At 60.2% G+C, this 26179-nt stretch overlaps 1 protein-coding gene across 1 annotated transcript in view; it reads right to left on the bottom strand.

The window, feature by feature from the left end:
- Positions 1 to 19822, bottom strand: part of DGKD (diacylglycerol kinase delta) — a 65591-nt gene extending 45769 nt beyond the window's left edge. Inside the window, exon 1 of the mRNA XM_056121869.1 lies at positions 19631 to 19822. Coding sequence (XP_055977844.1) covers positions 19631 to 19786 — 156 coding nt within the window. The 5' untranslated portion in view covers positions 19787 to 19822. The remainder of the gene's footprint in view (positions 1 to 19630) is intronic.
- Between the last annotated feature and the right edge of the window lie 6357 nt (positions 19823 to 26179).

Raw genomic sequence — 26179 nt, 5'->3', positions numbered from 1 at the left:
CTGATTCTTTCTCTCGTCTCCATTCTGTTTTGAAAAACGTAAGTGTCAGATGCTGCATTTTTCAGTTTTTAATGGGACAGTTGGTTCTTTTGGAAACAGTCCTTATTTCTGGGCTAGAGAGACAGTACCGTGGGTAAGGTGCTTGCCTGGCACACGCTGACCTGGCTTTGATGCCTGGCACCCCGGAATGGTCCCCCAAGCAGGAGAACAGACCAGGAGTCACCTCTGAGCACCACCAGGTGTGATCCAAAAATTAAAAAAAAAAAAGTTCTTATTTTTTTTTATTTAAAAAAAAGGAAACTGCAACATAACTAAGCCCCCAGTCATTTGGGGGTGTGTGTGTGTGACAAGGTTACCAGCCCCTCCCCACTCCCCTCTGAGCTCAGCCCAATCCAGCGGAAGAAGGCTCAGTTACGGCCCCAGAGATGACGCATCCAACTTCGATGAACCCAGACCCAGAGCCACGTCCCAGCGGGCCGCGGAGCGAAATGCACTCTTGGTTTCCACAAATATTTATCGAGCACTCGAGCCCCAGCTCTGCTGGGAAGACGACGGCCAAAGGCACAGGCCCCTTGACCCCCAGGGGTCCTGGTGCGGAGGCCTGAGCTCTCCGTCCCCTGGGGAAGCGGCACGAAAGTGGGGACCCGGGGCGGCCGGGCAGGCGCCAGCCCCGTCTGGGGCCTGTTTAGAGAGGGTGATTGATTCCTGCGCATCTGAGGCCTAAGTCTGGAAATTTCCATGACAGAAGCCCAGACAAAAGTGAAGGAGCCCATCGGAGCCTGCAGCGGAGACCACTGGCTCAGAGCAGCGGGGGCCGGCACCCTGGGGAGCGGGGGTCACCGCAAGTGGCCTCTGGGGGCAGAGGACCACAGCCTCGCACAGAAGGGCCGTGATCACCTGCCCCCCTCCTCCTCCCTGACACAAAGGCTGCTGGCAGGGCCAGCCCCCGGGGGTGCTTGTGGCTGGAGGCCACTTTCTCCGGCTTGAGAGCCCTCGGGAGCCAGCTCGCACCTGCCCCAACACTCTGAGATAACATCCTTCCGGTGCCTGCCGGGTGCAGATAAACAGGAAGAGGGCGTTATGTAATAAGCAAATTATTAATAACAACAATGGGCCGGGCCATGGCCACCCAAGCTCTGTCTGCTGTTTCCCAGGGCCATCGCCACGTCCTTCGCAGACACAATGACGGGGGGCAGCTCAGAACCCGGCCGCCGCGTCCGACGTCAATCGCGGCCACGTCTGACTGAAATAGACCTCGTTCCAATCGAGACCTTGAGCCGAGCTAAGTTTAGATTTTCTTTTCCACCAGCGTGCAAAGTATTCGAAGAAGGGGGAAACTGACTCAGGCGTCCCAGCTGCTGGATACACTGATCAGGGGAGAAGAAACGCGACCCTGGCTTTGAGCAGCCTTTTGTGGATCTGCTGCGCACGCACGGACGTCGTCTGCTCTGAGGGCCAAGTTCGGTCTCGAAGGTGCTGAGACATTTCAGGAGTGAGTGGGGACGGAGCCCCCCCCACCCCATGCCACGTCCCACAGCTCGCCAGGGCCAGCCTGGCCGGGGGCAAGGGCACAAGGGCAGCCGTGCCTCTGCCTTCCTTCCTGCGAAGCAAGGCTGCTCACTTCAAGAGAACGCGGGAGCAGGAAACCGAACTCAACAATCTGAATGCAGCGGGCACCTAATCCCGAAGCTTCTCCGCCTTCGTTGCCGTGCGTGCCGTGCGAGCGGAGGGCCTTGCACACACCCGCGGGGCTTTCAGTGGGCGAGGCTCTGCCACACGGGACAGGTCCTTTGAGCCTGGGTGATCCCAGAGTCTGCACGGGCCCCAGCCACACCTTCACCGTAGCCCTCACCCATCATGAAGCCACAATGTCTGGATGTCCACAACTTTTATCACTAATGACGCAATAAGTACAATTTTTTTAAAATACAATTTTAAAGTTTCTTTTTTTTTTTTTTAATAATCCTTGGGCTGGAGCGATAGCACAGCGGGTAGGGCGTTCACCTTACAAGCGGCCAACATGGCCGACCCGAGTTCGATTCCTCCGCCCCTCTCGGAGAGCCCGGCAAGCTACCGAGAGTATTCGATATGCCAGACACAGTAACAACAAAGTCTCCAATGGAGACGTTACTGGGCCCGCTCGAGCAAATCGACGATCGACGGGAGGGCCTTTACCTTTTTACCTTAATAATCCTTAATCCTTTATTTATTTTTGCTTTTTGGGTCCCACCCGGCGATGCTCAGAGGTTACTCCTGGCTCTGCGCTCAGGAATTACCCCTGGCGGTGCCCAGGGGGACCATATGGGATGCTGGGAATCGAACCCGGGTCGGCCGCGTGCAAGACAAACGCCCTACCCGCTGTGCTATTGCTCCAGCCCCTAACGTTTCTTTTTAGCAACAGTGGAACTCTGCTTTTCCCACAACTGAAACTATATCCTCAGCACAGGTCTCACCGGTGGATTGGGGGTGGGGGCTAAGAGGGGAAGAGTCTAGAATACACACTTCCGGGGGCCAGAGAGAAATTTCAGGGTCAAGGCATGCATCCAGCCCTAATTGGATCCCCAGCACCGCCGGCACTGCCGGGAGTGACCCCTGAGCACAGAGCCAGGGGTGGCCCCAAAAGCAACACAAAGGCAACGGGTGGTGCACTTTCCGAGGCGGTCCCCACGCTCCCAAACGGCTAAAACACATGTGCCGTCCCGTCCCGGGGCACAGCGGCCCGGGGCTTCTATAAACAGTGAAATTCCAGCTCCCGCACAGGCTTCAGACATTAAAAATACACTCAGACAGTCATGACTAATAGACGGTAAAAATACACGCGGGCTATCAGACTCAGGACGCAGCCTCCAGGGGCGGACACAGGGCACACGCACACCCGGGCACCTCTGCCGGCCCCAGCGTGGCCTGCCCGGGGTCGCCCCCAGCGCCCCCAGTGACCGCTCACCGCTCGTTTCCAGGCCACTGCGGGTCTCAGCTCTGCCCCTGAGACCCCACATGTGTCCAGGGTCTTCGCCCTCTCTTAGGGAGACGGTGCGGTGAGAACCCGCTTTGTGAATTCCAAGACCGACTCCGAATGGTCCAGATGGCCCCATGCCCCTGGGCAGCTGCATGCAGAGCAAGCGCCCTCCCCGCCTGCCAACGCTCCTGCCCCCAGTCACCACTTCTACTGAGACGAGTAAGAACAGGCAAAGGAGAAGGGGCCCAGCATCCTCGGTCACAGTCACTGTCACTGTCCTCCCGTAGTTCATCAATTTCCCGATGAACTACATAGTTCCTGCAGTACTCGAGCGGGCCCAGTCACGTCTCCTTCGTGAGACTTGCTGTTACTGTGTTTGGCATATCGAATACATCACGGGGAGCTTGCCAGGCTCTGCCGTGAGGGCAAGATACTCTCGGTCAATAGAAGTTAAACCTCTACTCGGAGGGGTTCCATCCCCCTCACACTCCGGGGACCACCCAAACCTCCAGACTGCAGAAACACCCAGGCCCCAACAACTGGGAGCGGCTTGGCGACCGGACACCAGGAGGCCCACGCTGGCATGGGCTGCGGAGCTAGACACGGCGCCCGGCAATCACTGGCTCAGCCCAGCGCCAACACAGAAGCCGACCGGGAGAAGCAATCCAAACATCCGGCAGGGACGCACTGGGAGAAGAGAGGGGTCTGTCCCCCCACCGCGGGGGGTCTCAGAACCTGCGGCTCAGACACGAAAGGGGAAGCCAGGGGTGGGCGGCTGGTGGCTACTTCCTGGGGATCACACAACCTGGGTGCCAGACTCCCCGCCATGGAATGGGAGCTGGGGACGGGGCGCACGTGCAAAGGGCTGCAAGCAGGAGGCCCGGGTTCTATCCCCAGCACCGCACAGGGCCCTGAGCACTGAGCCGGGAGCAGCCCCCAGCACTGAACCTCCAGAATGAGAAGCTTGAGGGAGGGCCTCTTCCCTCGGGGAACTGACCTGTGGGCAGTGGGCACCTCTGGAGGCGGATGCCAGCCCAGCATGAGAGCGCGCCAGGGGGACCCACAGCACCCACCCTCCCGGGCTGGATGGCCCCCTGGGGCCTCCGAGGCCTCTCCAGGAAGGCAGCATGAGGGCACGCAGGACACAAGGATCAATGAAAACCCAACCACAGAAGGGGGTGCAGGAAGTTACAGGCAGACCGTGAGGGCCGTGCCCAGGCTGAAGTGGGTCCTTGCAGCGAGCAGAGGCTGTGGGAACGCGTCGCCTCTTGTCAGATGACGGGAAGATCCAGAGGCCAATCCAAGAGTGACTGGAAACCCTTCAGGGACAGAAGACCACCCAGAGGGGAACAGAAGGAAGCCGAAGGCCCACGACACGCTGAAGCCCGCACAGAGAGGGGAAGACGCACAGTGAGCAGGAACATGGACCCCGAGAGCCCCCCTCGCCCCTGCCCCCGCCCGCACCCCCGACTCCTGACGCCCGAACAGGCCACAGCGGCGGCCCAGAGGGGTTCTCTGGGAAAGGGGGAGCAACGCGAGCCTGGGAAGGAATGTCACTGCTTATGAAACACCCCAGAAAGTAGCCGGGAATCCAGGGGTGGGGAGCAGGGAGAGGGAGAGGGAGAGGGGGCCAGGGACTGCCCCCAGGGGAGCCTCAGCCCCAGTGCAGGGTTTGGGCAGAACCTACCAAGGAGGTGGGGGGGTTCCCGTGCTGACCCTCCTCGGCACACTGGCGCCCACAGCACCCCTGAATTCTGTCTGCACAGGTAGCACCTCACATGTGACGCCACCAGGGCAGGCTCCACGCTGTGATGGCAAGAACTGCCGGAAGCAACGGGAGCAGGAGAAGGGCAGTGGGTGCACGGGACCAAAGAAGGTGTGTGGGGTGGGGGTTCCCCAAAAAATCTTAGGCCGCTGTTCTGAAATACATCATGGTTTGTGGTCAGTCGAGGTTTGAGTTTTCCATTTTCTTAAGAGAAAAGGCCGCAGTCGTCGGCCTGAAAACAGGTGAGTCTCAGGACTACGCCCCCGTCAGTGACCCAGTGAAGGGCCCAGCGCCCTGGTGGGCCCCACCATCCCGCCCAGGCCTGGCCCCAGAGAAGACTCGCAAGCACCAGTCCCGAGGCACGATTCTCATTCGCTCCCACGGAGACTCTCGGAGCGTCTGGACTCAGGACAAACCGACAGCGGCCCAGAGGAGCTAGGAGGACATCAGCGTGACTTTCTGAGGTGTACTCGTGGCGCTATTCCAAGGGGAAACGGCCTTATTTTTAGGAGCAGAGGCCTTGAAGGCGGACGTCCACTCTCAAGGGCCTCATGAGGCCGTGATGTATTCAGAGCCCGTGCAGAAAGCCTGGCTGACAACAGATTAATTGTTGCGCCTCAATAAGGAGACGAGGGACACCACCATTTCCTGAGCGTTCATGTCAGAAAAGAGTTTTCCTCACAGCAAACAGAGCGGAACTGTTCCCTGCCAGGAGGCAAAAGGGCACCCGAACAGGGAAGGGCTGGGGAGGTCAGCGCCTCCAGCCCCGGGTGGACAATATGAAGAGTTCCCAGAAAAGGGTGTGCAGCCACTTGACCCGCCTCCAAATTTCACAGGACCAAAAGCCCAGCAGGAGCACAGCAAATTTTATGGAAAAGTCCCACAGCAGCCCAGCAAGCTCCAGAAGCCAAATCAGCAACACAAAAGGCCCAGCCAGCACCAACCAGCTCAGCAAATCCTCAGTGACTCAGTAACACTCTTGTGAGATACAATATCACAGATTCTTTTTGTTTGTTTGTTTGTTTGTTTTTTTACTTGGGCCACACCTGGTGATGCTCCCAGCCGACTCCGGGCTCTACACTCAGGGATCGGCCCTGGTGATGCTTGGGGGACCACATGGGGCGCGGGGGATCACATCCGGGTCAGCTGCATGCAACACCCCACCTGCTGTCCTGTCACTCTGGCCCCTCACACACTGAATTTCACTTATCTATGTTCTGATAATTCCATTTGCCATTTTGTTGTAACAATAAGACTATGTTGCAACAAGATGAAGTAGATTGGTTCGTGCCTGCTATGGGGGCAGGCTGGGGTGGTTGGGTGGGAATCTGGGGACACTGTGGAGGGAAGGTCACACTCATGGTGTGTTGCTACATTGTATGCTTGGAACAACTAGTGTATTATGAACAACTTTGCAAATCACAGTGTTGTAATTCAAAAAAGAATCTGAGGACAAAAAGAAGAGAGCTTCCATATGACAACGGGACCCCACCCCTTAGCATCTACCCACAAAACACAGAAAAATGTATGGAATGACGGACGCACCCCTCTGTTTGCTGCAGCACCGAGCGGAAAGGTCGGGGTACGCAAACCACCCCGATGTCCAGCTGCAGGAGAGTGGACAGAGAGCCTGGTCTGCAGGCACAGCGGGAATCCTGCAGGCCGGCATCCTGGTGAGTGAGTCCGAGGGAGGGCGACCTCATTCGTCTGTGTTTTACGCACAAGGGGAACGACGCTCGGCGCTGAATCACAAAACCGAGGGGACCAAGGAGTGGACTGGGCAGTGGGTGGCCTTGACACTTTGGCGGGTCTGAGGTCCAGCAACTGTACACCCAGGCCAGAAAGATTAACACTACTGCAAACATGTGACCTGAACTACCGTGATTAAGAAAGCAACCTGTCAGCCCCCACCCTGCTGCGCACAGGAGGAAAGAAAACACGCGGCCCTCTCAGGGCTCCGAGGAGCTGGGCGAAGTAACGGTGCCCGGGGCTGGGCGCACAGTGATAAACGCTAATAAACGACGATTACTCAAACCGCCGGAAACACCTGCGACAGGCAAGCGAACACTTAAGTGACCTTCCACTTTTTTTTTTTTATAATGTAGGAGCACTGCTATCTATTCCACCACTGATTAAGCTGCTTGAATTTGACCTTCCATTCTTACACGAGGAAACATCCAGAGAGACTGCACGGGGAAGTACCACAACGATGATGGCCACAACTGCGACCGTGACGGTCACGATCACGGCCACGGTGGCAGCTTCCATCATGATCACGATCACGATCATCCTGTTGTTCGTCGATTGCCTCCAGCAGGCACCAGTAACGTCTCCTTCGTCCCAGCCCTGAGATTTTAGAAAGTGCCACATTCAAGGCTCTTTCAGGGTTAGGAGAATGAGACCCATCGTTGTTACTGGTATTTGGCATATTGGGTACGCCACGGGGAGTTTGCCAGACTCTGCCGGGTGGGCAGGTTACATTCGGTAGCCTGCCAGGTTGTCCAAAGTAAGGATGAGATAATAAGATGTCGCACGGCCGCAAATGTGGCCGTGTACTTCCGGGAGCTGGGTTTTATAGTCTCTGGGTCTTGGCCGCTGATGGGATTACACGGCGCCAGGGGGTCAGTTGGTGGGTGTGACCCCTGCCTACTGGAAGATGGAGGATCTGGGTGAAGGATGCTCAGCCCCGATCCAAGCGGGCTTGGAGATCTCAGCCCCAGGACCCGCATGTCTTTGTTCCTCTGCCGGTACCTTCATGACGATGGCAATCACGGTCACAGCAACAGCCCCCTCCTGCCTGGCTGTTCACTCCTCCGGCTGGGAATGCTCAGAGGCACCTCGTCCACATTCTCCCCAGGGGACGCAGCAGGAAGGGCCATCTGGAGTCTGGGGACCAGGGGCTCCACAGCTGCCCTGCCCCTCACCGGGGGACTGCGGCCACGGGGAACAGCGGGGTCCAGGGGCGCAAGTTCAGAGCAGAGCGCCACCTCCAGAAGCCACCTCGCTCTGCCCACCCTGGCACTCTCCACCCCTAGCACGCCACACCCAGCCCCGCGCCAGGGCAGCACCTTCCCACACCCATGGAGCCCTGGCTCCCTCTCACGGGCCGCCCGGGCTCCTAACCCAGCGCCCTCTAACTCTGCCCTCCACTTCCTCAAGCTCCCTCGCCCGCTGACCAGCTCCCGCCCCTCCTCCTCTCACCCTCCTGAAAAACTTCTCCATTATAAGACAGCGCCTGTAAAGATCATCCTTTTAGAGACCCCCGATCACCCCAGTGAAGAACCCAACTAACCGCCACCTGGGTCAGGAAGCAGACAGCGGGGCAGGTCTGCACGGGGGAGCCCGCCGGGCACAGCCCGGAAACGACCGACCGACAGCGGCATCCGACCCCCTGTTTACGCCTTCTCTGCGCCGTCTCCCTGCTGCAGGCCCAAACACCTCAGGTTGGTCCTGTGTGTTCAGAACTCATGTGAACGGAATCTTCCAGAAGGCAATCTCCTGGGCTATCTGGCCAACACTGTCATCAGTCCTTTACCCAGGAGGCAGTTCGTTGTCACTGTCCTTGAGTGTTTCCTAGTCAGACCACCCTGTGGATTCAACAGCATCTGCCCTATTACAGATAACACGCTATTCTCACTCGGGCCTCCCAAAGGACATGCCCCCCCGCAGCGGGGGACCCCAGGAGTCCCCGCAGTCCGGACCCCAGGAGGTCGTATGAAATGCTGGGAATAGAAGCCGGGTGGGTTGCGGGTAAAGCCAGCGCCCTCCCCACGGTACCATCTCTCGGACCACAGTAATTCCTTCTCTTTTTTTTTTAATTTTTTTTTTTTTTTTTTTTTTGCTTTTTGGGTCACACCCGGTGATGCTCAGGGGTTCCTCCTGGCTCTGCACTCAGGAATTACTCTTAGTGGTGCTCAGGGGGCCATATGGGATGCTGGGAATCGAACCCGGTTTGGCCGCGTGCAAGGCAAACGCCCTACCGGCTGTGCTATCGCTCCAGCCCCAATTCCTTCTCTTTATGCCTACAGGCTAACAGCTAGATCTCCAGTACAGCAGGCAGGTGCTGGTCCTGCACACAGCTGACCCAGGTTCTATCCCAGCACCCCAGGTGGTCCCCTGAACACCACCCTGAACACTGCTCTCTTGAGTGCAGAGCCAAGAGGAAGCCCTGAGCACTGCCAGGAGCGGCCGCAAAACCAGGGGGGGGAAAAGGTCTGCAGGATCATGAATGACACCCTTTCTCACTCCTAATGGAAGAGAGATGATTTGCCTCTCTAGTTTTTTTTTCTTGGCTATCCTCCTGGGGTTCCTCACTTGGTTAGATTTTTTCAGAGAATTCCTTTGTGCCTTTTGGGTCATTCAGCGAGTCCCGCTCTCCGCCGCTCCTCCCCTCCGAGCTGACGGTGGCACGTCTCTGGCCGCTCACAGACATCCAGCCTGGCCCCTTCCTGGAATAACGTATTCGAGCTCCGAACTTCCCGCTAAGCTGCCTCCGCGGATCTCGCTCATGACAGATGACTGAGGTTGGTTATCATTCAACCCACAGATTTCTCGCTTTCCTTGCTGCCTAAGTCAATGAGGAAGAGACTGAATCTCCAGACACACAGGGGGGTTCCCCCCTACCAGTTGGCGGCTGGCTCGGCCCCCCTGCTGTCAAAGCACACAGCAGCGCCTTCTGAGCTGGGGGGCGGGGGCACGGCGGGAGGCGGGGCGGGACGCTCCACTCCACGCTCATTTCGGATGCGCTGACTGAGTAACAGCATGAGTCAACGTGTTCAAGGGAGCCCAGCGGTGGGTTTTTACTTCCACAGCAGTTGTGCCGCTTCCTTTTCACAGACGCCGAAGAGCTATTATTAGCCAGATCCCGGCTCCAAACGTGCAGCGGCGTCACGGTGCGGGCTCTCCCCGCCGGGCCTCAAGCCTGCTGCGTCTCGTAGTGGAACGCGGCACGGCCACCCACGGTCCCTCCCACACCCCGCCTTCTGCTGTCCCCGTGGAATCAGGTCTCAAGACACTGCATGAGGGAGGCTACCGCAACACCCGCTCACTGGCATCCCTCACGGTGTGGCGGGGAATTCCCTGCGCCCACAGTACCGCAGGACCGAGCAGCGCCACAGCACCCGGACCAGTACCGACCATGTGGCCCATGGGCCCCCGGACCGCCGAGCCTGCTTGGAAGACTCCCCGCAATTAAAAAGTCCCATTGTTGGGGGCTGGAGCAATAGCACAGCGGTAAGGTGTTTGCCTCGCACGCAGCCGACCCGGGTTCGATTCCCAGCATCCCATATGGTCCCCCGAGCACCGCCGGGAGTAATCCTGAGGGCATGAGCCAGGTGTAACCCCTGTGCATCGCCAGGTGTGACCCAAAAAAGTAAAAGAAATAAATTAATTAATTAAAAAAAATAAATAAATGTCCCACTGTTGGTATAACGCTGTTGATCTCTTCCAAACTTAGGAAGAACTGCGCACAAGTTATGTCGTACAGGAAAAAGAAATCTCCACAGAATTCAGAAGATGCCCAGTTTCAGGATCCACTGAGAATCGGGACCCCCCACAGAAAAGGGGGAGGAGAGGCTCTTACAGCAATTGCAGGGAGTTAATCTGTTGTGTTTGGGGATAGACAAGGGGGGGTGGCAGAGCCACACCCAGCTGTGCTCAGGGCTTACTCCTGGTTTTGCGCTCAGGGGTCAGCTCAGGGCCAGCTGCATGCAAGGCAGCACCGGCCCACTGCACTACCCTACCCTCTAAACTACCCTACCCACTGCACTACCTCTCTGGCCCTTACCCATCCTTTCTAAGTATCTCTACTGCTGTGCCAGCTCCTTAAATAGTCCAGACAGTGTTCCTCCGTTGGGGGCCACACGCCCCCAAGGATATTCCCAGGCGTCACCAATGAAAACCGTGTAGATGGGGGCTGGGGAGAGAGTACGGGATTGCACTAAGCCCACCCGTGCTGGATCCCTGATCCCCTGATCCACAAAGGGTCCCCCAGGCCCCACCAGGAGTGATCCCTGAACAGAGTAAGCCCTGAGCACTGCCAGGTGTGGCCCAAAAGTGAAGAAAAGAGGGGGGCCAACCAGTAAAATGGGGCCCCAGGAGCACACGGGTCAGAGGGGGCCATGGCGGGAGAAGGTGAGAAACGCTGTCCTAGACCCACCGTGCACTCAGGAGGAAGCCACGCCTGTGGGCACTAGCGGGCGGCTGGCCCCGGGTGCGAGCCCAGCATCCGCTCCCGGCCCCTTCTCCCTCCCCGCTCGCCCAGGGCCTTCCTTGGGGCTGTCCCACAGTCTCACAACCGAGCGGTCACCTCACGGACCACGAGGGTGCCTGGTCCGGTGTCTTGCGCAGTTTCTCCCACCCGGAAGTGCAGGGACACAGCCAGCTCCTTTGCTGGCCTCCGTGCTGGCGGACCCCCTGACGCAGTCAACGCCCACGTCCCACACACACTCCCTCCCCGTGATCCTCGCCCCAAAGCCAGCCCAGGAACAGGTGGGTCTGTGGTCTGGTGACTGGGGGGTGACTCTCCTTCCCTGGGCTGGTGGGCGGAGACCTCGGCCCCTGCCGTTCTGCTGGTCCCTCTCTGCAGCAGGGGCGGAGGCGCTGGGGGAGTGCCTGGCCCGGGCGCCGCTCGCTGCCTGCACACGCTCTCGCAGGCCCAGGGCGGCGCGCCTCTTCCAGGCAGCTCACGGGACGTTGGAGGTTCCGTTTCCGCAGCTCCAGGCTACTGGACCTGGCACCTGGCAGCAGCTCTAGGAAACTCCTGGCAACGCCTTTTCCAGCACGGCTGCACGACTTTCCCCATGCAGAGAAACTACAAGTCAGCCCCGGGTGCCGGCCTGTGACTCGGATCTCCTCTCTCCTGAGTGTCTCCACCTTCCCTCGGAGCAGCTTCTCTCCTGCCTCTATTCACAGTCACGGTCCTCCCGTTGCTCATCGATTTGCTCGAGCGGGCCCAGTAATGTCTCCATCGTGAGACTTGTGACTGTGTTTGGCATATTGAATACGTCACGGGGAGCTTGACAGGCTTCGCCGTGCGGGCGAGATACTCTCGGTAGCTTGCCGGGCTCTCCGAGAGGGGCGAAGGAATCGAACTCGGGTCAACCAGGTTGGCTGCATGCAAGGCAAATGCCCTACCCGCTGTGCTATCGCTCCAGCCCAATAAATAATAATAATAAGGTAAGGTAAAGGCCCTCCCGTTGATCGTCGATTTGCTCGAGCGGGCCCAGTAACGTCTCCATTGGAGACTTTGTTGTTACTGTGTCTGGCATATCGAATACTCTCGGTAGCTTGCCGGGCTCTCCGAGAGGGGCGGAGGAATCGAACTCGGGGGCTGGAGCGATAGCACAGCGGGTAGGGCGTTTGCCTTCCACGCAGCCAACATGGCCCCTATTACTATTGCTATTCCTATTACTATTATAGATCTATATAAGCACTGTAGCACTGTCCTCCCATTGTTCATCCATTTGCTCAAGCGGGCACCAGTAACGTCTCCATTGTGAGACTTGTGGTTACTGTTTTTGGCATACTGAATATGCCACGAGAGCTTACCAAGCTCTGCCGTGTGGGCGGGATACTCTCAGTAGCTTGCCAGGCTCTCCCAGAAAGGCAGAAGAATCGAACCCGGGTCAGCCTCGTGCAAGGCAAATGTGTTACCCTCTGCTATTGCTCCAGCCCCATGATATATACCTACCGGGTCTAGCCGACCTTTCCCGCAGGGACTTTATTCAATTTCTATTTTTTAGAATTTTCGTCTGGTCCTCTTTGGGCAAGCTCCCCGTGACGTATTCGATACATGCCAAACAGTAACAACAAGTCTCACGATGGAGATGTTACTGGGCCCGCTGGAGCAAATCGATGAACAACGGGAGGACCGTGACCGTGATCTCTTTGGGTGAGTAGCTCCCGGACTAACTTCTCTAGCTGATCCTTTATCCTCACACATAATGGTGGGCAGAGGCTGGAGATTTTAGACATGCAGCTGACACCCAGAGCAGGACTGAGTCCTGAGCACAACTAGGTATTGCTCAACAAACAAACAGAAGTAATAATAACAACAGCAGCGGTGGGCAGAGTTGACGGGGCTTATCTGGCACCCGGAGCTCATCTGCCTGCGGCATCTCTGGGCTTGTGACCCGCGCAGCCTAGTTCCTGCTCTTGCCCGCCCCGTGTGCCGGGGCTCTGTGGCCCCGGGGACCGGCCCTGGTCTGTGTTCCACTGGCGACAGCGGCTTGTGGGAGTCACGGGGCAGGCGTGAAGGGGCTCTCTGGGGCCAGGGCTCTGCAGAGGGGGCGTGGTCGGAAACAGCAGCCCCCGGGCCGCCCTTCACGGCCGCCACGGCAACGCACCACAGCTAGGAAGCAAACAACACACACCCACACCTCGGCTCCGGTGGCCGCACAGAGGGGTGCCAGCCACCAGCCCTGTCCGGGGAGATGCGGGAACCAGCCTCAGGTGACAGGGTCTGAGAGATGTGAGACTTGGGGCTCCCCCGACATCCGGGTCCCCAACAAACCCTGTCCACCAAGACCACTTCCAAGGAAGGTCCCATTCCGAGGTACGGGAGGGGATGGGAGTTTCAGGGGGCACCACTGCTGTCCCCAGGAGAAAAGACAGCCCCGAGATCCAAACGTGAAGCACCAGCCTGAAAAGTGGGTGCGCAGGAGGCCAAGGTGCCCGTGTGGTCCTGTGCTGCGGGGCCCCGCGATTCCCTGGGCGCCTGCTGGGAGAACCTCGGGAATGACTTCCAAAGTAAGGGGGAAAGATCCCCAGTGTCCCGACGCGGCAGCTCTGCCATCTGCAGACCCCGGCGACAGAACGGCAGCCGGCCTAACGCGGAGCACGAGCACTGCCAGGCCAGCAGGGAGTGCGGGCACCAGCCCGGCCAGGGCAAGGCCGGGAGCCGCCCAGCAGGAACGCAAAGCGGCCAAGGGGGAGGGCAGGGGAGGGAGTGCAGATGACCCCTGCACCGGCTCGGGAGGATTCCTGCCAGCATCCCCGAGCTCACTTGCAGAAGTGCCCACCCACTGCGCCGGCAGGAGCACCAGACTCCGCCCAAGGCTCGGAGCCGATCCCTCGGCAAGAAGCGTGTGCAGGGGCTGGAGCAATAGCACAGCGGGTAGGGCGTTTGCCTTGCACACAGCCAACCCGGGTTCGATTCCCAGGATCCCATAGGGTCCCCTGAGCACCGCCAGGGGTAATTCCTGAGTGCGGAGCCAGGAGTAACCCCTGTGCATCTCCAGGTGTGACCCAAAAAGCCAAAAAAAAAAAAAAACCTAAAATAAAAAAAAAAAGGAGCGTGTCCACTCCCAGCTCCAGGCAGGGCCACAGACACAGCTGCACGCGGGCACCTGGGCCACACCACAGCAGGACAGTGCCAAGGCCTGACGGGGGCTTCTCTTGTTTGGAAAGGGACCCCCCAGGACAACAATGCACTATGCTTCTGTGTCTCCAGAATCCGCTGAGTTAAACAGAAGGGGTGAAAGAGGAAAATAAAGGTTGGCCCACGCCATTCCACCGTGCGTGCTAAACTAACCATCTTTTTTTTCACAGAGGCAACACTAGCTTACGACACTGGAAGGTCACTCACCTGGGCAACCGCAGGCCCACATTAACCTGAGACATAATGTTCACTGCTACGGGCTGGAGCAACTGCACAGGTAGGGCACTTGCCTTGCATGCAGCTGACTCAGGTTCAATCCCCAGCACCACATATGGTCCCCCCGAGCCCAGCCAGAAGTAAGTCCTAAGCACTGCTGGGTACGACCCCAAAACAAGACAATACAACAAAAATATTCGTTACTGAGTCAGAGAAATGATACAGCAGGTGGCTAGGGCATTTGCCTTGCACCTAGCCGACCTGGTCAATCCCCGGCACCAGATATGGTCCCATGAGCCCCACCAGGAGTGATCTCTGAGCACAGAGCAAAGAGCAAGTCCTGAGCAAACCCAGGTATGATGCAAAAATCAAAACCAACGAAATGCTCATGGCTGTTGTAGGATAACATTGGTTTGTCCTTTCTGCCTTGCCAAAGGGAGCTTAGGTTTACTGGGTTGCTCCCATCACAGTGCTCCCATTCCTCTGTGTTTATTGGTAACCTCTTTCTTTGTGCTCTGCTTCCCCAACTGGTCAATTACCTTTATCTCCTAATCAGACTCTGTTAACTTGAAAATATTGTTTTTTCTCTCCTACTTAAGTCCTTTGCATAGTTAACTCAGAGTAAAGTCCTTTCTGTATAGACACAAGAAGACAGTCCATGCTATGCTTTTGTAACTTGGGAGGTAATTGACTCCGAATGACGTTCACTCCTGGGTATATGTTCTCTCGATTTAAGCCCCAATTGCCCTTACTTCCTAGCACCCCAAAAGCAGGGTCCCGACAAGGGACTGCATGGACCCTGGGCAAGCTGTGAGCTACCTTGGCATCGAAATGGGCCAGGCCAAAGCGCCATAATACTTAACTACAAGTTAAGGGCAGAGTCATGGGCAAATTCTGTCATGATCCAAAAAGTAACAGCTGGATTAGGGCCCTGCTAGGGTGAGGAAAGATTAATCTGGCCTGAGAGCACTGTAGCCTGAGATCTATAGCGAGATGTTCCCAGGAGAGGCACCCTATAGGCTTAATGTATCTCTTACTGTGTCCATACAAAATAATATTAAGAAGTAGAATTAAGATGTTAATTAAGTCACTGAACTAAGGAGAGAAGAAACACCCCTACATGCTATTTTGCCCTTGAGCAGAACAAGGGTTTTCATATGTTACCTGTGCTACCCGATGGGGTGTGGTGTCGACCCCCAATGCAGGGAGTTGGAGAGAGACTAGGGAGAAAGCAGGCTGTGAGATAAAGCGCAGAGGGATGAGCGGGAACGAGGGGCAGTGTGAGACCGGGACGGGAAGCTTTAGTGAGACTGGAACAGGCGTGCGGGGAGAATGGAATAAACGGCGACCGACCACCACCCAGCCTGGCGGCCTCGTTTCCTCCTCGTCCTCCCATGGCCTGGGCCGTCCCAGGTGGAAAGCGGCTCCAGACCACTGGACACAGACACCGAGAGACCCGCCAAGGTTTCCCAAGCCGCCTGGAGATCACAAAGGCTGTGAGGCAGGGTTGTGTCTGTTTGCTCTCTGGTGTGAGAGAAGGCCCTTGCCTTCAACTGGAGCTGGGAGCAGGGAGGCTGGGAGTTGGGGAGGTTGCTGATATCCGAGCAACAAAACACACCACGCGACGCTTCCTCAAAAAAGCAGAAGTAACCCTATAAGCAAGCGTCAGCTGCAAGAGTGCAGCACCCCGGCCGCCGGGCGAAGGGTTGTGCCTCCATTTCCTCCCAGAGGAAACAGTTTTCGCCATTCCTGCGCCCCACTCGGCACCCCTGCCCACCGCCACGGAGGCTCCACGGGCAGGGACACGAGACAGGAGCAGCGAGCTTCCAGCACCCCTGCCTGGTTCACAGATGCGCACACCAAGTCCGGAGAGGGCGAGGCACGGACCCATAACGGCGTGTCTGGCCCAGGAGGGCTGAGGCCAGGCACGCAGCTCAAGTGCAAGGCATGCATAAGGCCCTGGGTTCAATTCCCGGCCCCAGGGGGAGGCCTTGACACCAAAAGCTCAGGCCCCGTCCTCACTGCTATGCACAACCAGCCCGCCACCGCCAGCAGGCTGACCACAGCCGGGAAGCCACAGTGACGAAGGTACTTTGGGGCACCGGGACCGTTCCCACCGCTGCCGGGAACACCAGGGCGAGGCTGATGTGGATAGTCAGGAAGTTCCTCAAAAGCAACCGCCACTTGAGGGACGGGAGCGAAGACAGAGCGAGAAGGGGCATTTGTCTTGCACGCTGCCGACCCAGGTTCACTCTCCGGCATCCCATATGCTCTCCCACACACCGCTAGGAGTAACTCCTGATAGCTGAGTCAGGATAACCCCTGAGCATCGGCGGGTGTGACCCCAGAAGAAAAAAAAAAAAAACAAGAGCCATTTGAGGCAAAAGCAACGGTTTCACTTGCAGGTGGCCTGAGTTTTGATGCCCAGAACAACAGGGTCCTACCAGGAGCAACCCCAGAGCACTGAGCCAGGAGTCACCCTTGAGCACAGCCAGATGTGGCCCCTTTACCCCCAAAAAAAACACTAAGAGCTGCCACGTGATCTTTCTGGAGCTCCTTCCAGAAGAAACAAAACATGCCCACACCGAAACACTGACACGGGCGTCCCAGCAGCATTCCTCAGGGGAGCTGGGCAGTGGGGATACCCCCCAAGTCCGACACCCTGGAGCTGATAAAAGGGAACCAGACCAGACGGTGGGCAACGGGCTGCCCAGAGTGAGGGCATGTGCTCCGCACCCAGCAGGCCTGCAGGGGCACAGCGAGCTCCATGCGTGCGTGCAGAGCACAGGGAGCACTCACAGAGTATGCAGGGAGCAAGCATGCAGGAGCACATACACATGCAGAGAACATGCAAGCACTCCGGGAGCAGCCAGGGAGCACACACACGCAGGGAACACGCACACACACAGGGAGCACGCAGCCCGTGGAAGGCATGTGCCTGGTGTGGGCTTCTGAGGCTCCGAAGTCCCACGCCGCTGCCCTGCGCAGACGGTGTAAACTGCCCTCTGTAGCGCTGACCTTGCAGACCTGTACAACGCTGAACCTCGGACCCATTTCTAATGACTTCCCGTCACAACGGGGGAAAAACGCTGGATTACCCTTGACCTCTGGAAGGTACTATTTCACTGCGTAAAAGTCACGACACTCATTTCTGAAAGCAGTCCTCAGCTTCAGCTCTCACGGGCACGCTTCACGGGGCTGAACCCTTCTTTCCCCGGACCCCGGCGCCTTCGGACCAGCGGGCGCGACCCTTGACCCTGTCCCACTCGCCTCTCTCACTCCAGTCCTAAAACTCCCAACGAAGCTTTAGCACGCGGGCGAGGGCAGAGGGGCAGGTATGGGCAAAGGTCCCAGGAGGGCTGGTGTGAAACACTGGTAATAAATGATCGCCCCAGACCGCCACACAGCAAAGACGAGGTGGGGGGGTGAGGCGGGGTGAGGGGCCAGGGGCCTGGCTAGGGGCAGGGCACAGCTGGCATCCATCCCCAGCACGACCAAAACAAAACAGCCCAGACCAGAAAGCAGCTGGAGAAATCAAGGTTCCTTCCATCATCAAGCCTTCCTCGCGGAGCTGACAGAGGGGCCCCGAGGAGAAATGCAGACTCTCAGGCCCCGGGTCTGTGGGAGCCAGACAGTGCGTCTATCACACAGACTTCCTCCCCACGCCCCCACGCAGCCCCCAGAACTGGCACTGCAAACTCACAACCTGCAGCTCTGGGGCCGCTGCCCTCGGCTCCATCCCTGCAGCTGGGGGGTGCCCTCGGCTGGTGGCAGGTGGCAGGTGGGGTGCGGGGGCAGGCCTGCTGTCCCCCAGAGAGCTGTCTCCTAGAGTCTGTGCTGTGGCTGTCCCCTGCTCGAGGTGGCAGTGGTTTCCGACCGCCGCCTCACGGCCCACTCTTCCCGCCTCACTTCTCCATCACCTGCATACCCACCCAGTCCCCACAGTATTGTCTGGTGTTCGGGGGTCACAGTCGGGGGGGCCGTGAGGTGCTGGGGACAGAAGTCTCCGCTGTCTCTGTTTTGCACGCACTTACCCCAAGGGGCTGGCCTCAGGCCGGCCGCCTCAGTTGCAATACTTCACACAGGTTCATTTTTTTTTCTCTCTCTCTCTCTTTTGGCCCAGAATGACAGCCCATGCCACTCTGTGTTGCTATTATGATCCCACGTACCTCCGGGATTTCCTGAATGGCTTATCAGCTAGAAGAAGGGGGGGGCCGCGGGGTGGACCACGGCGGTCCAAGCTGTCCAGGCCGGGAGCCTCCCATTTCCCGCACCAGGAAAACCGGCCGGGCGGGCGATCTGCACGGCAGATGTGGTGCCTCTGCAGAAACCCGGGCCGCGGGGTGTATTTTTAACACCCTCCCAGCACTCCTCTCCGGCAGCTGGTGGAGCAGCTATTGTTGTTATTGTTGGGGGGCGAAGGAGGGGGGCAGCTCCTGCACAACACGCCAACACCAGCACCGCAATGCCAAGTCTCGGGCGCCTCGGTGGATCCTCCCCACGCCCCCCCAACGCAGGCCAGACCTGGGGCGGCCAGGCAACCGCGGAGACCCCCCCAGCCCCGCGCCGACCCCCTAACCCGCCTGCCCAGGGGCGCCCACCCCCGTCCACAGCACACTCCGCCCCGTGCACACCCACCCTCCGTCCCTCCGTCCAAGGCGCCCCATCCCGTGCCCTGAGCGCCCACTGCCCCTACTCTGGGGGTCCCTCTCCTGCGGGCGGGCACCCCCTGGCAAGGAAAAGCGTGGCCCTCCCAGGACCGCGTCCCCTCGCAGACGCCCCTCCCCACCTCCCCGCCGAGCGGTGACCACCCTCCCGGAACCCGCGGTCCGCGACGGCCGCCGTGGCCCCCGCCCCCGGGAAGGTGCCCGCTGCTGCGCCCGGCGCGGCCCGGTCACTCCCGCAGCCCCCGGAACAAAGGGCCGGGCCGCCCCGGGGCGCCCTGGACAGCGCAGCCGCCCGGCACGGGCCGGCCCCGGCCCCGGTCCCCGCGTTGCGGGCGCGGGCGCGGGCGCAGTGCCGCAGCGCCACGGCCGTGCCAGCTGGACCCGCACCTGGACCGACACCTGCCCGCGCGGACAAAGGGGCGGGCGCGGGCGCGGGGCCGCGGCCGGGCGGCGGGGGCAGCGCGGGCCCGCCCGGCCCGTTACCCGCGCGGCGCGCCCCGCCCCAGGCTCGGTCCGCGGGGGCCCGGCGGGTCGGGTCGGGCCGGGCCGGGCCGGGCGGGCCTGGACGCGCGGCCGGAGCGGGCCGCGGGCCTCGGCGGGCGGCGGCGGCGGGAGGGGCGCGCGGCCGGGCCGGGCGAGGGGCTCACCTTCTGGCGGATCTGGCCCGACGTGGACACCTTGCGGATGAGCTTCTGCGGGGACCCGGGCTCCGCCTCGGGCTCGCTGTCCGACGACTCCTCGGGCGGCGGCGGCGGAGGAGGCTGAGGCGGCCCCGGCGGAGGGGCGCCCGCCGCCGCCGCCATGCTGCCGGGCCCGCGCGCGCACAGCGGCCGGGCGGCCGGGGCGGGGCCTCTGCCGGGATGGGGCGGGGCCTGGGGCGCGGAGGGGCGGGGCCGCCTCGGGGGCGGAGCCTCTGGAGGGACCAGGTCGGGTTGGGGGAAGCGGAACGGGGGCGGGGCCGGGGGCGCGGAGGGGCGGGGCCGCCTCGGGGGCGGAGCCTCTGGCGGGACCAGGTCGGGTTGGGGGAAGCGGAGGGGCAAGACCGGGGGCGCGGAGGGGCGGGGCCGCCTCGGGGGCGGAGCCTCTGGCGGGACCAGGTCGGGTTGGGGGAAGTGGAGGGGCGGGGCGGGGGCGCGGAGGGGCGGGGCCGCCTCGGGGGCGGAGCCTCTGGCGGGACCTGGTCGGGTTGGGGGAAGCGGAGGGGCGGGGCCGGGGACGCGGAGGGGCGGGGCCGCCTCGGGGGCGGAGCCTCTGGCGGGACCAGGTCGGGTTGGGGGAAACGGAGGGGCGGGGCGGGGGCGCGGAGGGGCGGGGCCGCCTCGGGGGGGCGGAGCCTCTGGCGGGACCTGGTCGGGTTGGGGGAAGCGGAGGGGCGGGGCCGGGGACGCGGAGGGGCGGGGCCGCCTCGGGGGCGGAACCTCTGGCAGGACCAAGTCGGACCGGGGAAGCGGAGGGGCGGGGCCGCCTCGGGGGCGGAGCCTCTGGCAGGACCAGGTCGGGTTGGGAGAAGTGGGGGGCCGGGGACGCGGAGGGGCGGGGCCGCCTCGGGGGTGGAGCCTCTAGCAGGACCAGGTCTGGCTGGGGAAAGCAAAGGGGCGGGGCCGCCTCGGGGGCGGAGCCTCTGGCCGGGCCGGGCTGGACTCGGGGCGCGGAGGGGCGGGTCGCCTCGGGGGCGGGGCCTCGAGCGGGTCGGAACCGGGCGAGGGAGCCGGGAGGTAGGGCAAAGGGCGGGGCCTCCAGGGTGGGGTGGGGCCTAGAGAGGCAGGGCCAGGCCGTGGGACGCGGAAAAGCGGGGCCTGGAGGGATGCAGAGGGGCGTGGCCAGAGGCGGTCCCACTCCCCCTTTGTGGGCGGGGCCGAGTTGTGGGCTTCGGGGCGGGGCTTTCAGAGGCGGGGCCTCCGGATGGGGCGGGGCCGTGTCGCGGGGCGCAGAGGGCCCGGCTGTCCCCGCCCCTCCGAGCCCCCTGCCGCCGAGCTCGGGCCCCGCTCCGCCCCCAGGACGGGTGTCCCCAGTCCTCCCCACCCCTTTCTCAGCGCCTGTTTTGTTTTCTCCCTGGGAAACAATTTGCGGGGTGGTTTGTTTTTTTTTCAGTGTCTGGCAGGCTGGAAACGGGCCTTTCTTGCGCCACCTCCTTGGCCAACATCTGAAGCCGCTTTGGGCCTTTAGGAGTTGGTTGTCCATCGCCGCGTTGCAGAGCGTGGTGGCCTGAGTGCAGGCGTGCAGGGAGGGCGGGGGCTGGGCGGGGGGTGGGGAGAGCAGACAGCGTGCGGAGGGACTCCAGCTAGAAGGCTTCCTGGAGGAAGCATTTGGCGAGAAAGGCGAACAGAAGTCCCCCCCAGAGTGAAGTCCAACGGAGTCTGGCGACAAGAACGAGCAAGTGCCCAGGAGAACAGGGAGCCTGGAGGCAGGGAGATCGCAGAAGGGGAAGGCCTGGCCTGCGGGCGGGCAGGTCAAACAGGATTTGGTGAGCCCGAAGGAGGCTTCCAGGCGACCTGGAGAGGCTGTGCGGGCTGTGCGGGCTGCCCACGTCGGGGCGGCGGCCAGGTATCCGCCCTGGACCCTCGGGACAGGCTGAGGAGACAGACGTGGACTCCGGGAACCCGTCATCTGGGGATGAGGTCAGTGAGTCAGGGACATTGGTTGAGTTTGGGGTGCCCTTTGGGGCATCCCCCCACCAGCAAAAGACCACCTGGGAAGACCGCTCACTGTCCCCCCCTCCACCGCCCTCTGTGCTCTGTAGAGACCCCCCTGACTGCACTTGGCACTGGCTCCTGGACATGCAGCTTTCCCGAGAGTCTCAGGTGATCCCAGGATGGGGACATGGCTGGGCAATGGAGTCCCAGCGGGACAGCGGGCACCAGGCCCAGAGCGCCCTCGGAGAGAGCTAAGACCCCCAGTGCCCTGCCCACACCGTCACCACACTAGCCAAAGGCAGCTGATTTCCATTTCAGTTCATCAGGAACTAACATTCAATCCCTCCAACAGACACGCGTGTGGGGCGGCTTTGCAGCACAGAGAGATGGTGCAGGAAATAGAGCACTGACCTCGCATGCAGCCAACCCTGAATTCGATCTCAGCACCACAGGTGACCTCGCGAGCACCCCCTGGGGTGATCCCTGAGCACCAGCAGGTTGTGGCCCCACACGGAGAGAGTCCCATCGCTGCAGGCACGCCGAGCACAGGGCTGGACATGCCAGCCCTGGCCCAGACATGGAAGCTCTCACTCCCACCCCACAGAGCAAGCAGGGTGGCCTGGCTCTGGACGGTGGTTCCGGCTGCGGGAGAGGCAGCTGGGAACAGGAGCTGTGAGTCCCCAAGTCTCAGACTCACTCACCATGGAAGCTGAGGCCCTCATGAGGAAGGGGAGAGGTGATGGGCTGAACTGTCCCCCCAACAATCACGATGCCTCAGCCCCCAGGTCTTCAGTTGATGACTCAGTATGCGAAATGGGGTCTAGAGGGGGCAAATCCAGTATGCTGAGTGACTTTACTGGAGAAATAGGGACGGCACGTGAGGATGCAGGGCGCGGTCTCCAGACCACGGAGCAACCAGTCCACGGAGACACCATTGGCGGGACATGCAGGAAAACAACCTCTGGGCCTGAGCCTGTCTCCGTGAGGCCCCCAGGCCCAAGGAAAGGCACAGAGGAGAGGGCGGCCCACCACATGCACACACTTACACACAGGCAGGCGGCACAGACACTCAGGCACACATATACACACATGCACTCACATACCTACACATCCACACCTCCATCACACACCTACACACAGGCATGCACTGACACACTCATGCGCGTGTACTCACACATAAACCTACATATATGTCACACACCACACACCTGCATGCACACCTCATGCACACGCATGCACTCACACACCCATGCACACACTTATACACACTCCTGCACACACCACACACACTCGTGCCCACATTCAGAGCTTCACACACACTGCACATACAGTCACTCCCTCACGCACACTTGCACACACGCAGCGGGTCCCTGGGCATCGATTAAGGACAAGACTGAGCCCGTGAGTGCCCGGCCGAGGTAGGGGCTGCAGAGGACGGTCCTGCCTGCTGTCCCCGGAGCTTTCTGCAGGGAGGCGACTGCAGAAGAGTTTGGGGATTTGGGGAGGAAATCCAGGGACGGAGGAGATTTTCTTGGAAAACACAAAGAAGGGGGGATTCGCTGCTGGTGTGGGGGAGGCAGAGAGGAGAAGCCACAGGGACGTGGGTGTAAAGGGACAGAATTTGACTAAAACCTTAGTCAGGACATGTTCCACTCTCACTGTGGACAGCAAGCCTGTCTCAGTGCAAGATGGGGGGGGGGGGGCGGGTGTTGACGGGAGTGGGTCACACCTAGCGGTATTGGGAGCTGTGCTCTGTCCAGTGATTGGAGACTGTGAGGTTCCGGGGATCAAAACCGGCCTCCCACGGCAAGGCATGTGCTCCCCAGCACCCCCGTTTGTTACCATTGTAAGATATCTAAAAAGAAAAAGAGAGCAGGATGTTCTTTGTACTCTGCAACTTTCGGAAATATGAAACTATTTGAAAAGAAGTCATTTGTTTGTTTTTAAACCACTCTATTTTGGAGTTGCCCTCCCCACTCGTTTCCCAAAGAAAATAGAAAATAATAATGAAATAAAGAGGCTGGAGCGATAGTCCAGTGAGCAGAGTGTTTGCCTTGCACACAGCCAACCCGAGTTTGATCCCCGGCACCCCAGAGGGTCCCCTGAACACCACTAGGAGTGATTCCTGAGCACAGAGCCAGGAGTAACCCTGAGCACCACCAGGTATACGACTCCAAAACTAATATAGCAGGGAGAAGAAGGAGGAGGAGGAGGAGAAGAATTAAATAAAAGGGTGTGTGGGAACGGCAGCCGGCTGGCACGCTTCTGGGTCTTTCTGTCGGGAAGGGGCGGGCAGTGCCAGCTCGGATGAGCAGCCTTGACGTTGCTAGAGCACACATCCCCTACAGGCCTCCGGGTGGGTGAGTCAGCCTGAATCACCCCCCCACACCTCCAGGACACGTCAGGCGGTGATCCCAAAGCAGCGGGATCCTTCTCGGCCCCAGGAGAGAGCAGGAGAAGGGCTAGAGCACCAGGGGCTGACCATGCACCTGAGTGGCCGTACGGGTCCTCGACGAGGGCTGCAGCTCACACCATGGACAGACACTTCTTCCCTGCTGGATGCGGGCCTCCCTGCACCCTCAGACATCAGGACAACCCCAGAACTCCCCCAAACATCTCCAAACGCCCGTTTCCATCTACCCCACCCCCAAAGATGCATAACTCGGTAGCAGGGAAGTAGAACTACGAAAAGAAATAAAAAGAGTCAGTTTACAAAGCACAGCAGGGAAGCAAGTGCGAGCACACACACACACACACACACACACATACACGTACGTATGTGCATACACACACTGGTACTCACGTGGGTACCAGGACACCGGGGCTGTGATGAAGACAGGAAACCCCCACAAGTCCATGTTCTGGCCGGGACCTTACTGTAGCTTGTCAAGATGTAACCTTGAAGAAATGTCCCTGGAGTGACTCTACAAGCCTTTGCGTACACAACTGCTAATGAAATGAGTCGTAACACGGCATGGAGGGCATTTGCCTTGCATGAGGCTGACCTGGGTTTGGTCCCAGCACCCCATGTGGTCTTCCGAGCACTGCCAAGAATGATCCCCGAGCGCTGAGCCGGGAGTAAGCCCTGAGCAACACCAGGTGTGGCCCCCAAACAAACCAACCAACAAAAAATCCAATTGAAGGGCCAGAGACTGTACTAGCAGGAAGTGAGGAAGGGGTGTTTCTTAACCGCAGCTGACCCTGGTCGAATCCCTGACACTCCCTATGGTCCCCTGAGCACTTCCAGAAATGATCCCTAAGCCCCAGTAGGTGGACTCCCGCCAGAAAAAATAAAAAATGCCCTATTTAAAGAAAAGCTTTAGGAGCGGGAGAGAGAGCTCACTGGGCTGAGCACAAGCAGAGCATCTTTCTCTGTATGTGAGAGGCCAGAGCCCGTCCCTGGCACCGGATGGTCCCCGAAGCACTGCTGGGGGCATCCCCCAGGCTCCACCCCTGGTTGCACAGTCCCCTGGTTCGGCCAGGTGTCACCCCCCAAAGAACTTCAGAGCCAGGGATGACTCCCATGGCAGATGCGTGTGGAACCCGCGCACACCTCCTGCATACCAGCTGTCCCACCCCTGGGACAGCAGGGCCCGCCACCACACAGAGCACCCCCAAAGTGACCCGGGCATTCCAGGCCGCCCCCTCTGCCAGCTCTGCTGAAGGCAGCCCCTCCAGAAGAAACTAGAGCTAAGGGTAACCCAGGCTGAACCCCAAATGCACACACACACACACACACACACACACACACACACACACAAGCTCGTTTCCTCCCAACTCAGGTGCTGCGTGACTTCCTGTGAGGCTGGTAACTTGTCTGGGTGGCGTGATGGGTGCCCACTGGGTGGGGGTCCTAACACTCCTTCCGGTGCCAAGCAGAACCCACCATGTCATCCACGTCACACAAGGCTCCCACCTGAAGCCTTGCAGGTGTCCGGCCCCAAACATCAGTGACATATGGGACCACCGGGATACGGCCCAGCTCCACTCTCTGCGGGCACAACTGCCTTCCTGCCCTGAGCCCCTCCCGGGCTGTCCAGCCCCCAAACCCTCCTGAGTGTGGAAATGGGCCTCAGCTCCCGCTTCTCCCACCGAGCCCACAGGCTGTCCCGTTCGTGGCCCCCACCCCACCTCACAGGGACAGGTGCGCGGCCCCCTGCAGGGGCACCTCAGGGAGGACCCAGGCCTGGGCCCACCCAGATCCCAGCTGCGAACCCCGCCCCCCACGGTGGCCTAGAGGCAGGTGAGGCACTAGGGGAACCTGGCCCTTTCCCCGGGGGCCTGAACTGTCCCCTGGGCACCCACCGAGGAGGCCAGACCTACCCGTGCTCCTGAGACCTGCAGGCTGGGGTGTGCGGTGGCTGCAACTCCCCCATACCCCCAGGGATCACAGCCCCCCAGCCCCACATGAGTGCTCCCACCCACTCTGCCTGTGTGGCTTTCTCACATGATGCCCAACTGCACCCCGCGGAATTTGGGGGCCTCCGTGTGTGGGAGCAGCTCCTCTGTCCGGCTGACTCCCCTAACACTAACCAGTCCCCTCCTAGGAGCGGCTGAACTGCA

The sequence above is a fragment of the Sorex fumeus genome, unplaced genomic scaffold, assembly GCF_029834395.1.
Source record: "Sorex fumeus unplaced genomic scaffold, SorFum_2.1 ptg000005l, whole genome shotgun sequence".
NCBI classification, from domain to species: Eukaryota; Metazoa; Chordata; class Mammalia; order Eulipotyphla; family Soricidae; genus Sorex; species Sorex fumeus.
The sequence above is the reverse complement of the archived record's forward strand: the minus strand, read 5'-3'. Positions and strand labels throughout refer to the sequence as shown.